Here is a 14,795-nt window from a genome sequence, read left to right as displayed (position 1 = left end):
TGGCTCAGTCCGTAGAGCATGCAAATCTTGATCTTGGAGTTGTAGGTTCAAATCCCATGTTGGGTGTAGAGATTACGTAATAAAACTCCAAGAACGTGGCTCTTCCTGATCCTGTAACTATAAAACTCACCAAGGAGGACAATGAAGGGGCAGATTTAGATGTACAGTAATTCAGATTATTAACCTACATTTAAACACAAGCATGTTTTTATCAGCTAACATGTAACTTAAGCAATATCAAATCCAATGCTTTCTTAATTCTTTTTTTTTTTTTTTAAGATTTATTTATTTGACAGAGAGAGAGATCACAAGTAGGGAGAGAGACAGGCAGAGAGCAGGAGAAGCAGGCTCCCTGCTAAGCAGAGAGCCCGATGTGGGACTCAATCCCAAGACCCTGTGATCATGACCTGAGCTGAAGGCAGAGGCTTAACCCACTGAACCACCCAGGCCCACTGCTTTCTTAATTCTAAGACTAAAATTTTGCCCATCTCACATGAACATGTTCTACCATTTAAGTTAAATATCCCAAGAAAGTCTCCAGATAGTTGTAGGCTGTTAGGACAGAATACACAAAATATTGAATTTAAAATAAAAGGGATACACAAGAAATGCAAACAAGGACCAAAAAGGTAACAATGCATTACAAAATTTTGAGATAAAACTTGAGCCTTCGTTAGTTCTGGACCAACGAGAGTCAGCCAAAAGCACCCTGTTCTCAATCTTATCCAAGTTATCACAAATATTTTATTTTTCCCTGTGCTTGTGCTTTCAGTCATTGAGAGCATTAATATAATGAGAGGTAGAACAGAAAGTTTCATAAACCCAGAGCCTCACAGAACAAGTTACCGCTGATCTATGCCATCCCCATTCATCTTAATTATTCTTCTACCACGTTATATTAGATTCACTTTAGACTACTATAGCAAATCTTAATCAGACGAACTACTTCAGCTCCTGCCTGATAATTAATCTTCATAAAATACAATTTTGCAAGTTAATTTGCATCTCCCGAGCACAGACTCCCCTGTTATGGTGTTATGGTGCTTGATGGTACAATTAAGCAAAATGGGAAAATAAAGACCATGCATCTCAACTTTTACCCCTAAACCTGCATTTAGACCTAAATCAAAATCAGTCCTGCATGCTTCTGAACTGCTTAATTCCCTGGATTTTTTAAAGGCACGCATACGGTAGAGAGAAATTTTAAGAAGAATGAAGTTTTCCATCTTAATGAGTCATTTGGATTGAAAAAAGTAATGTGAAACTAAACAAAAGTCAACTTAATGATCAAACTTAGCATGTGAAAAAGTTAGATTTATTAAGATTTTGAAATCAGGCAAATGACTCATAACATGATCATTGTTTTGTGATTCACCTATCGGATGTTAAACACCCATGCATGGCTTATGATTACAAAGTGCACCCAAGAAAACACTTTGTAATAAGATGAAACTAGATTCTGAACTATTCGCTACACTGTAAGTAATTAATGACCAAGGTGCAGTATCTAAGATTTTTTGTGTAATCTCCCATTGTCATGTTTGAAGAATTATAGTTGCATGCACTCATTCAAAAGTAAAGTACATTAAGCTCGTTTACTGCCTCAAGACCAACCCAAACGGAAGCTAACAAAAGCCTTTACAAGCACATGCCTAGCTTTCTTGAATCAATGAGAGTTTTACTCCAATTACAACAAACGGCATCACAAATCATACTTTGTTAGCTAATTTAGGCAAAGGAAGAATGAATGAAAGAGACAACAGGGATTGGCTACTTGTCAGTACAGCTTCAGACAGTAAACAACTACTGCCCATGAAATACAGATGTTTACTAAATCCGCCTGGTCTCCAAGGCACCAGAGCATGGACCAGCGGCATGACTTCCCTCAGCCCCTACGTCTGCTCCTACAGAGCGGGAAGGACAATGCCACCTCCCCACCAGGCGGGAGTGTCTTGTAAGCACAGATCAGCACAGGAGCAGTAGTACATGCGTTTTTCTTTAGCAGGTCTGAACCCACACGAAAATCCATCTTCAGTTCCAAACCACAGTGCTCTGCAGCCTTCACAAAGGTTTCTAATCAGGTTACAACAATCTCTAGAGTTTAGCACCATGGAGAGAAGGAACAACCACCGGCGATGAGCCGGAACTTCTGACAATACGCAGTTTTTAAAACCGATTTTAAATACGCTAGTTCTTATTCCCCTTGTTAACGTGTATGAACAAATCTAGTCTCCGTATCTCACACGGTCATATTAATTCCCATGCTGTCACACTTGACCTCCAACAGGATGCGGTCATCAGTGGAACCAGCTTCATAAGAGAGAGACCCTTGGAATGGTGTCAAAGCCGGGCACCTTCTAAAGTTACTTTCTAAAGTCCAATACAATTTTTCACGTGGGGGATACAATGCTTTACTCTCCGGTACTGCCCCCCTTCTTCTGCAAACTAAGAACCACGTAAAAAGAGACCAAAGCCTATGCTGGCCCAGAAGCAGTCGGTGGAGGAAAGCATGTAGTTCTACACAAATCTGTGGAATCTGTTTTTCTGCTGGGGGTCGGCACTGGCAACATCCCGAATAGTATGCCCCCCCACCCCCCAAGCCCATGGCCCATCCTGGCCTACGCTCCTCCCTGCACGTGAGTCCCTTCCATTCCCTCCTCTTCTCTTTCCCCAGTTATTTCCTTTCTGTTAGAAAACCTTCCCCAGGGGCCTCTGGGTGGCTCAGTGGGTTAAAGCCTCTGCTTTCGGCTCAGGTCATGGTCTCAGGGTCCTGGGATCAAGCCCCGAGTCAGGCTCTCTGCTCAGCAGGGTGTCTACTTCCTCCTCTCTCTCTGCCTGCCTCTCTGACTACTTGTGATCTCTGCCTGTCAAATAAATAAATTAAATCTTTAAAACAAAACAAAACCTTCCCCATCTCTTCAAAGGAACTTCTCTGTATCCTCCAAGCCCAAATGGAAAGCTACTTCCTAATGAGCCCAGAAAACCTCTCCCGGCCCCCAAATGCTTCAACAACCCCTATTTCATTTGGACTTCTATTTCAAGGTTTTTTTCATCCAGTGTTTCCCTCTGCTCTGATGCCAGGGGCTCTGACCCATGCCCAGCAGCGTCTGGCATGATATACAGAGGTCCACACATCTGGCATTATCTCCCACTATGAGCAGTAAGCACAGTGTTAGAGTAGAACAATGCTTCATCCTTCCACACCTCCATAGTCAAGTTCGTGGCACAAACCTAACAAACAGTAGGAGCTATGAAGCAAAACACTTGGGTTCACAGCGTAGAGTCTGGACCCATACCACCTGGGTTCGAAGCCCCGCTCTAACGTTTTGTGACCTGGGACAAGCTCTACGCTTCTATGCCTGTTTGTTTCCTGGTCTGTAAAATGGAGGTAACACTGCTCACCTTTTCAAAATTGTGATGATCAAAGGCATTAATGAAAAGTGCTCAGAACGGTGCCTAAGAGCAAGCACTCCGTGGGTGACCATTTCAAATGCAGGAAAGTCCACAACATGGGCTACTGTGCATGAACTTCTGTATATACCATAAAAGTCGAAGCATCGATTATTCTATTGGTGAAACCATGGGAGTCAAATCGTCCCCAGGAAATAATTTCGTTCAGCTTAGCTGTTAAATACTCTTCTCTTACCCCATTTCTCTTACAAGTTTGTCCAAGTTGTATCTAAAATTTATAAACAATTTCATGTCCCTGTATTTCCACCCTTGTGTCATAACTACCTTTTGGAGTTAGCTTAGATAATACAGATGGACCCTGTATTTCCCAAAATGCCAAAACTAAAGAGGTATAGAGGTTGGGGGGTAGGGAACCACAGCCAAGTGAAGGCATTCGAGATTAACTCCCCTCCTGCTAGTCTTACTTTGTGAACCTGCTCTTAATTCTGATCTTGTGCTGACAATTAATCAAATCATTCCCCTCCATTACATTTTTGATAGAAATCTATTTCCAGAAGCCATTTTCCCCTTTGTATAATTTAATAGAAGGCTTTAATGTAGCCACAGTAATGTCATCTAGATTTGACTGAATGCCACAGCAATCCTGAAGTGTACCCCTCCCTCCCCAGCCTGAAAAGTCTAACCTAAGGTTTCACAGTTTAGTAGAAAACAAGACCTGAAATAAAGGGTTTGTCATGGAAATTCTGACAGGAGGACAGCGAAGCCTTAATTCTGTCACCAAGAAATGTTTCCATGTTTTCCTTTGTGGCATCATTCTTTCCTCTAATACAAATCCAGGCTTTGTAAGTACCGCAAAAGTTTCCATTTGGCTCTGAAAAATGTTTTCTGCAGAACCGTTTGAATTGGGAGCCCTGCTCCACCCTGCCGGCCTGGTAGTTCAGCACACGCACTTCGGAGAAGGGGATAGGAGCCTGGGCTTCGTGGGATGCTCCCGGGATGAATGCGTGCAAAATGTCAGTGCTCCTACACGTCTGGAATCTTGCAGCATTTACCGTTCATTGTCCCTCTCCGTAGAGGGAGACTTTTTTTTTTAAGAATTTATTTATTGATTTGACGGAGATCACAAGCAGGCAGAGAGGCAGGCAGAGAGAGAGAGAGGAGGAAGCAGGCTCCCCCCTGAGCGGAGAGCCCGATGTAGGGTTCGATCCCAGGACCCTGGGATCATGACCTGAGCCAAAGGCAGAGGCTTTAACCCACTGAGCCACCCAGGTGCCCCTGTAGAGGGAGATCTATTTAAAGTGACTAAGTCAGTTCTAACAGTTCTGCTTGGGTGTTTCTATTGCCACGCTCATGCGGCCCTTCTCACATCAAGACACAGAAACCTTTCAGGTACATGAAGTTTAAAAATACCAAGATCAATAAAGTTGAGCTACTACTCCCTCTGAAGCATGGTCATCTGCTTTCGGCGGTTAGCCATCTCGAAGCAAAACAGAACATTTAAAGGACTGTACCAAGTACCTGTGTGGTGGAGCTGGTTTTAATTTTTCACCCTGTACCCAAGACCTTTCCCCGCTCAGGCTATGGTCCATAATAGGCTCTTGCTACATTTGTAGTGGTAAGATTCATTATGGATGCCTGGATATATCCCTAAAGACAGGAGGCACACTGAGTGCTTTATCCCTCTTAGGTTTAGCATTGCCCAGAACTTATAGATACAAAATAGCATTTTCTGTTCTTTATTTTGAATAGAGATGCTTAGCCTCAGAAAATACTTTTCCTTAAGTCACTCAAGATCTATCCTAGTTGACAGAACTGTGAACTATAAACTAGATTTTTAAAAATGGTATGCAGGCAGAAGTCACTATGATCCTTCTGGCTATGGACTTTCATATCATATCTCTCCTTTTATATAATCACACACCCAACAAATATTTATACAGTCTCTACCAAGCGTCAGGCACTGCGTTAAACCCGGAAGATGGAAATAAGTCTCACTCCTTGTTCTCAAGGCTGGCAGAGACGACAGACAATATGGGGTAAAGGGTCCTGGGAGAAGCAGAGCATCCAGAATAGCGAGGAGTATGGAAAAGGTCAGAACTAAACTTTAGGCTAAGACTTACAGGTGAAACAGGTGGTAGCATGGAAAAAATATATATATATACATATATGTATATATATACATATATATATATATTTAATTTGAACAGGACACTTTCCAGGAAACTGCAATTTATTTGCAACAACTGGTGGGTGGAAAGCAGGAAAGCATCCTTAGATGAGTCTGAAAAAGCAAAACAGACTTGAAATGTCCTGGTCAGGAGCTAGACTTCACTTTGACGGGGAAACTCTGCAATGAATGCTATTTTGAAAACAATCCTTTGATGGAAAACAAGGGAGCAAGCTAAGCATTCATGGACCTAAAAACTTGGGTCTGAATAACATTATTTAGGAGAGTGAGACACTCAGAGCATAGTAAAATCATTTCATCATAAAATTAAAGCAGGAACTCCCGCGTTAGATTCACCCGCAAAAGTCTTAGGATTCCTACTGCTTAGAAAGAGGAACCACCCCTCCATAGGCTACAGCATCCGATTCTGGCAGGGGGTGTGTAAGTAAAACAGAATGCTTGCACTTAACACACTAAGTGAAAGTAGCAATTCGGAAAGCCATAAATGAGAAATTGTTTCCGAACAAGGATGGAGCACCAAACGTGGATCCCGGGCAGATCTGGCCGTAGGTCCCCGCTTCTACCAAGTATTTGTGTGTTTTTGCAAAGGCAGAAAGTGTTGGAAGCAAAAGCAGTTCCAAGTGGCCATCTCCACCACGCTTCTGTTTTAGGTATTCCTGAACAATTTCATCTTTGGAGTGGAAATAATACTTTGATCGGACCTCAGTGCAAAACTGCCAGAATTTCCAATTACACCTTTCCGTGGATTGGTGTTCCCGGAATTGCACTGATGACCCCGGGAGCTCACTTATCGCTCGCCCCGCTTCCAGTCTGAGGAGTAACCAGCGAGAAATGGGGTGCTGAGATGCTAACCCCAGGTCTGAAGATGGAAACTCCTGGCGTCAACTGTAAAAATCAGTGGATTGTTGCTAGTTTAGGAGGGCTGATCCAGGACGGAAGGACAAGTCTGTTAAAGGCATTCTATTTACCCAGACTTCAGCCCCCCTTCTATCTCCTGGCACTTGGTGTCCACTCTGTTTGGCTCCCAGCATCCTATAAGCATCCCATAAGCTGTGATAACTAGACAACCTTTTGTGAAAAGCTGCCAATATGCATCCCCTCTGTTAAAGGTGATCCTCCCTTAAATCAGCCTGGTTTTCTGGAATTCCTTTGCTTACACAGCCATGAGGGGGAGGGCAGAGGAACTTCTTTTCCCCCCTCAAACATCAACTTTCATTTTTTAAAAAATGATTTATTTGACAGACAGAGATCACAAGTAGGCAGAGAGGCAGGCAGAGAGAGGGGAGGAAGCAGGCTCCCTGGCGAGCAGAGAGCCCCATGCAGGGCTCGATCCCAGGACCCTGAGACCATGACCTGAGCTGAAGGCAGAGGCTTTAACCCGCTGAGCCACCCAGGTGCCCCAATCAACTTTTATCCTTATAGAAGGGATAAGAAACACCATACCGTTCATGTGAGCTGATAGAAAGATCTACCCTGAAACATGCCTTCAGAATGGACTGTCAAAGGCTGAGGGAAACCATTTAACCCCTAACTGCTGGAAAACAGCTTCAGTTGGAGTCACAGGTTAAATACAATATTTGGGGTGTGCTTAGAGAAAAGGCTCCAGGTTCAGAACGGATTCAGAGCAGCATCCTGAAGTCACAAGTATGCATTTGATTCCCTGCAGACCCTCCACCCCCAACAAACATCCAGTGTTGATCATTCTGAGCCACAGTCCTCCCTTGATCATGGTCATAGGTGGGAATGGATTCTGATGTGGTCTCTAGGGTGTCCTAAAGATTCTAGCTTGGTTGTTCATTCTGATTTGTGACATTAAAGAATAGGGGAAAAAGCAGGAAAAACATGCTAAGATGAATCAGATCTATCAGGCTAGGTAAGTTACTTGGCACATCAAATAAGCAGGGCACATTTGGAGGCTGTTTCTATCACTGAAATTTGAGAAGTGTGCCAGTCCTGTTGGGGGCGGGGGGCAGGATCAAGTTGGCTCCTTCCCTTTTCCAGTGGTGAAAGTAATAGATAAGACCATTTTGGTTCCACTGCCCCAGAAGAAGACAAGACTCGAGCAGCGTGGCAGGTGGCTGTGCTTCCCAGGACAAGAGTTTTTGGAAATCCCGGCCACACAAGACTACAGACAGAAGACAGACCTTCCAGGCTGGAATCTCAACTTCATCAATGACCAGGCTGGGGGGGAGGGGGGCTGCTCTCGGCTAGACTTGCAAGAGGAAATGAGCTCTGAGTAGATCAAGCAAACCAGGAGAAAGCAAAGCCAAACAAAAATCAAAAGGCAAATTCTGTCCTCGGGGCTATTTCAGATCTACAAAGGGACGAGCTCGTCTGCAGCTCTACAAATCTTAAGAGAATTAATTCATGGCTTCTGGATCTGCTCTGTACTCCTCTTTGCTCTCCCCGGTGTTGATGGCCCCTGATTTCAGTATTTGGGGCAGTAAATGTTCCCAGTGGGACCCTCCTGGGTGACCTGCCCAGGTAATACCCACTTTTTCAGGGCTGCCCACCCAGACTGCAGTCTAAAGGACAGAGTGTCCATGAAGTACAATCCTAGAGATCTTCAGAAAAGTTTCCCTGCTTCCGCTCAGACTGCATCTCGGTGAAGGGAAGAAGCAGGGGGGGAAATCTTTATGTGCTTATAAAAGGCTGTCTACATAGCACAGATCAGAAACCCAGTTTTGAAGGATGACACCTCCCATCTTGAGTCAATGTTAAAAACTGGAAGACTCCGTGAAGTAACGACTATTTTAAAAGCCAGCTCCCATGAGGCAGTGACTCATTTGGAGCATACGCGCCTCTCTAAAGTATACTTAGCTGCAGATACCGCGTCTGAGCAAAGGGACATACTACACACCGGGAGCTAGAAGTTGCCGCCTCCATCGGGTGAGAAAACAGATAAGGAGGAAGAGAGTCACCCCCAGCTACCATCTCCAGAGGGTATGTTGCCAAAAGTGCAGGATGAGAAGGAGATACTCCCTTGAAGAATGGGACTATCAAAGAGAGTAGGAAAGATTTTAAGTTGGAGAACATTAAGAGAAAATAAGTATATTCTAACTTAAATGTAATCTAAAATGGTCAGATGTTAGGGGCGCCTACGTGGCTCAGTAGGTCAAGGGCCCAACTCTTGGTCTCAGCCAGGTCTTGATCTCAGGGTTGTGAGTTCAAGCCCCATGTTGGGCTCCATGCTGGGCATGGAGCCAACTTCAAAATGGCCAGATGTTAGTACTTTGGAGAATGCTACAATGGAAGTGTTAGGTAACTGTATACTTGTGCAATTAGAAAGCACTGTCCTGAGCTAACATCCAGAAGTTATAAGATATCCGCATGGGCTTACTCGAAGTCAAATACAGAGGACACATGCTAAACAAAATGTGGCAAGCAGATAGCAGGATACAAATAGGTTGTATATGAAATAGTTTATGATTTAAGACTTGTAGATGCAGTATAGAAACTCATGTAAGGAGACCTCTGGTTTACTTCTTCAAACAACAGTGCATAAAGTACATCGTCACTGCTGTATTTTGTTTAGTTTATCAAAACTAAATTTTAAGAATTAAAGGCAATTCAGGGATGGATATCCACCATATATGGGGGGGGGGGGCACCAAATCGCAGGATTTAAAATTTTGATCTCTTAAAGCTATTAGTGAATGGATAACTTAAAAAGAACTTACCCTGAGGAAGAGAGAAGGGGATAGAATTTCACTTTTTACTTTATGGGAGTTATGCCAACATAAGACTATTAATCTGCTAAGCCACTCAAAAAAGTCCATACAGTCTTGGAGGGGGGGTCATGTAGCCCCCCCCACCTTGTGTCCCTAATATAGCCACTCTGATTTCACCAACAAAACGGACTCCAACAAGCAGGTCTAAGAGACCAACCTTATCCTGAAGTCTCAGTATGTAAGAAATGGTACAGTTTAACATGCCCCCTTTCTCCCCAACAAGAATTCTTGTGTTTCTATAGGTCCCCACCCAAATATTACAACAAACAATAGAAGCAAATCACAGTTGCCCAGAACCACACTTTCCACGTTTAAACTTCTTTTTAAAAAAATCACATTTCAAGCCAAGAGCCAAACATTGCCTAATGTAAGTTCAAGTCCACAACTAAGAAATGTGAAGAGCTCCACCTTCCTTTCATCTCTTATAAAGAGGGATGCAACACGCTGTTCTCTTTATTCTTTAAAGGAATAGCTCTTGATCTTCCAATGTTACTGATTTTTATTCAATAGGGGTTTGAAGCACCTGGTGAAGGTAGAATATTACACCATAAAATACCTGCATTGAAAACAGATTAAGAAATTGTAAGAAACAAGTTCATGAATTTGAAGAACTTTAGAAGTTAAACCAACTTGCACAACTTTTGAGTTATAAGTACACAGTGTCTCCCTAATGTGCTTACCATTAAACAGCATTAGGATAATATTTTCCACGTTGAAAAATACACTTCCCACTTGCCCTAATAAACCGACGCCCAGATGGGAAATGTAACCAGAACTAAACAAACATAATATAGTGAGGAGAGCTAAAAGGTACACTAAGACCCTGGGATGCCTTCACAAGGTACAAAGTATTAAGATTAAACAAATAGAGGGAGAGTATAAGAAATGAGATACTTAACGTGTATAAAAAAGGACTACAGATCTAAGGTGGAAATAAATGGATTTCTTTTCAGATGCAATCAGTAGTATGTATACACATTAAAGGTCACGTTCACCCTAAAGGAAAAAACATGCCTGCCAGCACAGCAACCCATTATAATCTAGGTAACTTTAAAATGTGTTAACTTTGTTCTGAACAATAATCAGTAATTAAAAACACAAAATCACTCCAGCGATGTACGGCCTAAGATTAGTTACAATGAGTCCAACCCGATACAGAGGTAAGAGATAAAGAACAAAAAAACGAGCAAGAACAAGAAAAGCCACATGAATACAAAGTGATTCCATTTCTTTTCCTCAACACCCACACAAAGACAGCAGTTTCTGACAAGAATGTTCTTGGCAAAAAATAAAGTTACAGGAAGGATTTTTTTTCAATGAGAAAAAGGCAGCTCCATATGCAGATTACTAGGCGATACGATTTTTTTTTTTAACAGCCCAAATTTACAGACCTCATTTTGAAAATATCTAAGCTTTTTTTTTTTTTTTTTTTGGATCACAAAGAAAAGATGACTAGAAATACTGTTCCTGTTTGGAATGCTTATTTCGTGTTGTACTTGAAAATAAAATCCAACGTGGCAGCTTACCTTGGCACTGGAAGCCTTGTTTCCCAAACCCCCTGAAAAACAGAAACAACAAAGTATCTTAACATATTTTGTGTTGTATACCATATTTTAAGCCAATTATGAGACAAAGTATTCAATAGAATAAGGGTTTGTACATGAAAAGCAAAGATTCGATAGCAAAAACACGCCTAGAGTACTGAATAAATTCAACTTTGGGGGGGGAACTCTGTATAGCCTTCAAAGCCTCATTAAATTATTTCAATGTATCAAGGTTCTTTCCAGTTCACACTTTGTTAATGATACTTAAGTTTCCAGACAAGAACATGACTAATATATTCAGTGTTGGTATAATATTCGACAAATAAAGACTTTATGGTTGAAGGAATTGCTTTAATTTTGTCCCTAAAGACAAAATGAAAATCCTTTTTCTCCCTAAACGCAACTAAAAAGTGGCTTCATTTGTTATGAAGGTACTTCAAATAGGTGTCTAGATACTGCCAACAGTACTACCTCACATTAAATTTTGGTTTAAAAGGAGCCAGATTTCACAAAGTATCATTTTTATTGGTTGTATCTGAAGTTAACGATCTAATTTTTTTAGAGCTTCAGTAACATTCAAAGCAAACACAGAAGTTATTTTGTTCTGGTAAATTACTTTAGAAGACTTATTCTCTAAGCAGAGAGCCCTAGCAGGGACATAAAATTGTAAACACTGTTTCAACTATGATGAACCCCATTAAAATTCTTAGTCATGATCTCTTGCTTTACATAGCATTTTAAGTTGACAAAGCACTTCATATATCTTTATAACTTAGTCATTCCCCCAAACACACGTAAGCCCAAACATTTATAGTTTTAAAGTATCAGTATTTTGATATTTAGAACAAACTTGTAAATTAAGGACCTACAGGCACAATGAAAGACAACTGAAGTTAAAACCATTGCTAGATGATCCTGGTATTTTCTCGGAACTTTCAAGTAGTTTCTGGTTAGATGGAGAAGCATTACAGGAATTACTCAGGGAGGAAGCTGACAAGGGGACCTTTATTTTCCACTTCACATTACACCTGACCCGAAGTGCCATAGCAGGTCACTAGGGGCTCAATCCTTTAGAGCAATTGATAGTGGAAAGACCTTGGCTAGCCTGGTTATGTATGTTGCAAGTACCTTTCCTAATTCATCTACTTTCCCCAGAAAGTAGTCCAGAGTCTCGGTGTTCCCTTTTTATGGGATCTCCCAATTGGCATGGGAGGCTGAAGATGTCCCCTTAACTAGATGCAGTAATCTCTTGCCCTGATGCTCCAAGAACTTTTAGCTAGCCTTATCTACAATTACTTTGAGCACAACTGCTTCATGTGCTGACTACAGTGAAAATCATTCGCAGAGGTGGCTGTGCTTTTTGTGAAAACACTTCTGAGATTTTCTAAAAAGGAAAGGGAAATGCCCCTCGTTTAGCATTGTCTGTGGGGGACTCTCCCTTACAGACACTTTCCCCAGGTACTGAATAGCCATCCATAAAGGAAAAGTTAAGCATCATAGCACCTTTGTGGGACCCTTAGAAGTGATTTCCTCCAGATGTGATGGATTCAGAGAATGCCACCCATAAAGGAAAAAATTAAGCTCCTTATGAGCACATCTGCGGGGCTCATGATTTCCCCCAGGTGTGGTGAACTCAGATGCCATCCATAAAGGAAAAGTTAAGCATCTTATTAGCATCACATTTCTGGACTTTACCCTTGGAGTTGTTTCCTCCGGGTCTGGGGGGGGGGGGGGGGCAACAAGATACATGCCACCGGGAGGGTTAGTGGCACTGTCCCCGGAGTCACCATAGCTCTGACTTGGAGTTTCCCACCTACATTCAGGAAGGTGAGATAGAAAAAGCCCGGGTATCTGCCAACCTGAGGAAAAAAAAAAAAAACTCCTTACTGCTCACACTAGAGCACCTGGGGTTCCCTAGAGGTTCAGCTTTAAATGTGGGGGGTATTTTTCGGGGCGGGAGGTGTCACCGATGTTTTGAGAGTAAGAGCCATTAGCTCTCACCGGAAAAGGGTAGATACAGTTCTGCCTAGTTTCGCAGGGTTCAAAGACCCCGGGAGGCCATCCGTTTATCAGTCCCCCCACCCCACCCCAAACCCCTGGACTCACAATACCGGCATTCACTGTAAACTCTGTACCTGAACTCCGACGCCTTACAGTAGTTTCCTTAACTAGGGCCTCTGTCCTCATCTACCGGGCTGCAGGTCTAATCTCGTGTTGACAGGGTCTATTTTAAATGACTCCCTCTGCCCTTCTGCCATTTGCCTGCTCGGTTTTAATTCCCCCTCCCCCACGGCAAGCTTTCAACAGTTTGCTGCCTCTGGGCTCTCCCTGGGCTCACCCAGACGAGTCCGGTCTCCCGCGCCCAGCGGATCCAAGCTACAGTAGGCAAGGACCCAAGGTTGCAGAGGAGTCCAAGCCCGCTGGGAAACAACACCCCCCACCCCCTCCCTCCCCCACGAAGGCGCCCAGCCCGGCTCGCCTGGAACTTGGACCGCGCGGCGCAATCGCCGCCGCTCCCCCGTTACTCCGGGCGTTTCTCCGGGAAACTCTGCCCTTTGGATTCTCTTTCTCGCTCTTCCCTTCGCTCACACCCAGCGAGCGGCGCTCCCCTGTCCGTACAGAAGGGCGGGCGCGCCGGGGAGACGGAGGGGACCCGCGGAGGCGATCGGTGTCGCTGCGGCGCGGGGGCCAGCCTCCCCCCTGCGGCAGGGGGGTGTGTGACCCGGCGCCGACTTCCCCGGGAGTCCTGCCCGCGAGTGTCCCCGGCGCGCGCGCGCCGTTCCGGGCGAGAGTTCGGACTCGGCCGGCTCTCTCTCTCCCAAGTTGCCCGAGTGAGTCGGCCCCCCGAGTGGGCGCGCCCGAGCGAGGGTCCCCGGGACGCAGGGACCCAGGCTGGAGAGGGACGGGTCCCCAGCCCCGGGCGCCCCGGGGCGGGGGCGGGGGGTAGGAAGGAGGGGGTCCGGCGGCCGCCGTGCGCCCCGGCCCGCGCGCACCTACCAGATGAAGTCGGTGCAGTGGCTGCAGAAGGTGGGCTGCTTGAAGAAGCGGGCGATGAATTTGTGGTCCTTCACCTCGTGCACGTTCTTCTGCCTCAGCGCCCCTTTGCGGGCGAAGCGGTTGGCCACGTCCTGAGACGCCGTGGAGTCGTTGGCCGGGAAAACGTCAGCCATGGTCCCCCCAACCACCTCTTGCCTCCGCCGGGGAGCGGCAGCAGCCGGGGAGGACCGGGGGGGGGGGGGGGGCGGGGGCGGGCGGGGGAGGGGCGGCGGGGCGGCGGGCGACCCCGGGCGGGGGGCCGGGGGCGCGGGCCGGCGGTCGCGGCGGCGGCGGCGGCCGGGGAGAGTCGGGCCGGAGCGGGCGCGAGAGCCGGAGCCGCTCGCGGGCTGGCTGGCTGGCTGGCCCCACGCTCACTGACAGCCCGGCGCCCGGCGCTCGCGCTTCCTACTCTCGGCGGCAGAGGCGGCCCGGAGCGGCGCCGCCCACCGCGCATGCCCGGAGCGCGGGAGCCGCGGGGGCGCGCGCGGGCCCGGGGGCGCGCGCGGGGCGGACGCGGACGCGGGCGCCCGGGGAGTCTGCGCCTCCGCGTTTTGCGCGCGGCCCCGGGAGGGGAGGCGGCGGCCTGGGCCGGGCCCGCCCGTTTTGGGGTGCGGAGGAGGACGCTGGGAGGGGCGGGCCGCCCTCCGCCGCCTTTTTCTTTTCCTCCTTTCCCTCCCTCTGCTCCCCGCCCTCCGCTCGCTCTCGTCCTCCTCTTTTTCTTCCGCTTCTCGGGCTCTGCCCGCTGCTCTGCCCGCTGCTCTCCGCCCACTCCCCTGCTCATCCTCCGGCCGCCCTCGCTCCGGCGAGAAGTCCGGCTCTCGGTCCGACCTGCCCCGAAGCTCGCCCTTCCCCACCTTTCCAGGACCCGCCGGTGCTCCCGGCCGCG

The 14,795-nt window shown here is 46.1% G+C and overlaps 1 protein-coding gene across 1 annotated transcript in view; it reads right to left on the bottom strand.

Annotated features, from left to right (window-relative positions):
• PRKCA (protein kinase C alpha) overlaps nt 1-14,121 on the bottom strand; it is a 393,909-nt gene extending 379,788 nt beyond the window's left edge. Inside the window, exons 1-2 of the mRNA XM_059148178.1 lie at nt 13,871-14,121; nt 10,856-10,887 (exon numbers count right to left, since the gene is read on the bottom strand). Of these exons, the coding sequence (XP_059004161.1) occupies nt 10,856-10,887; nt 13,871-14,043 (205 nt within the window). The 5' untranslated portion in view covers nt 14,044-14,121. The remainder of the gene's footprint in view (nt 1-10,855; nt 10,888-13,870) is intronic.
• Nucleotides 14,122-14,795: the final 674 nt, after the last annotated feature.

This window comes from Mustela lutreola, chromosome 15 (genome assembly GCF_030435805.1).
Source record: "Mustela lutreola isolate mMusLut2 chromosome 15, mMusLut2.pri, whole genome shotgun sequence".
NCBI lineage: Eukaryota > Metazoa > Chordata > Mammalia > Carnivora > Mustelidae > Mustela > Mustela lutreola.
The sequence above is the reverse complement of the archived record's forward strand: the minus strand, read 5'-3'. Positions and strand labels throughout refer to the sequence as shown.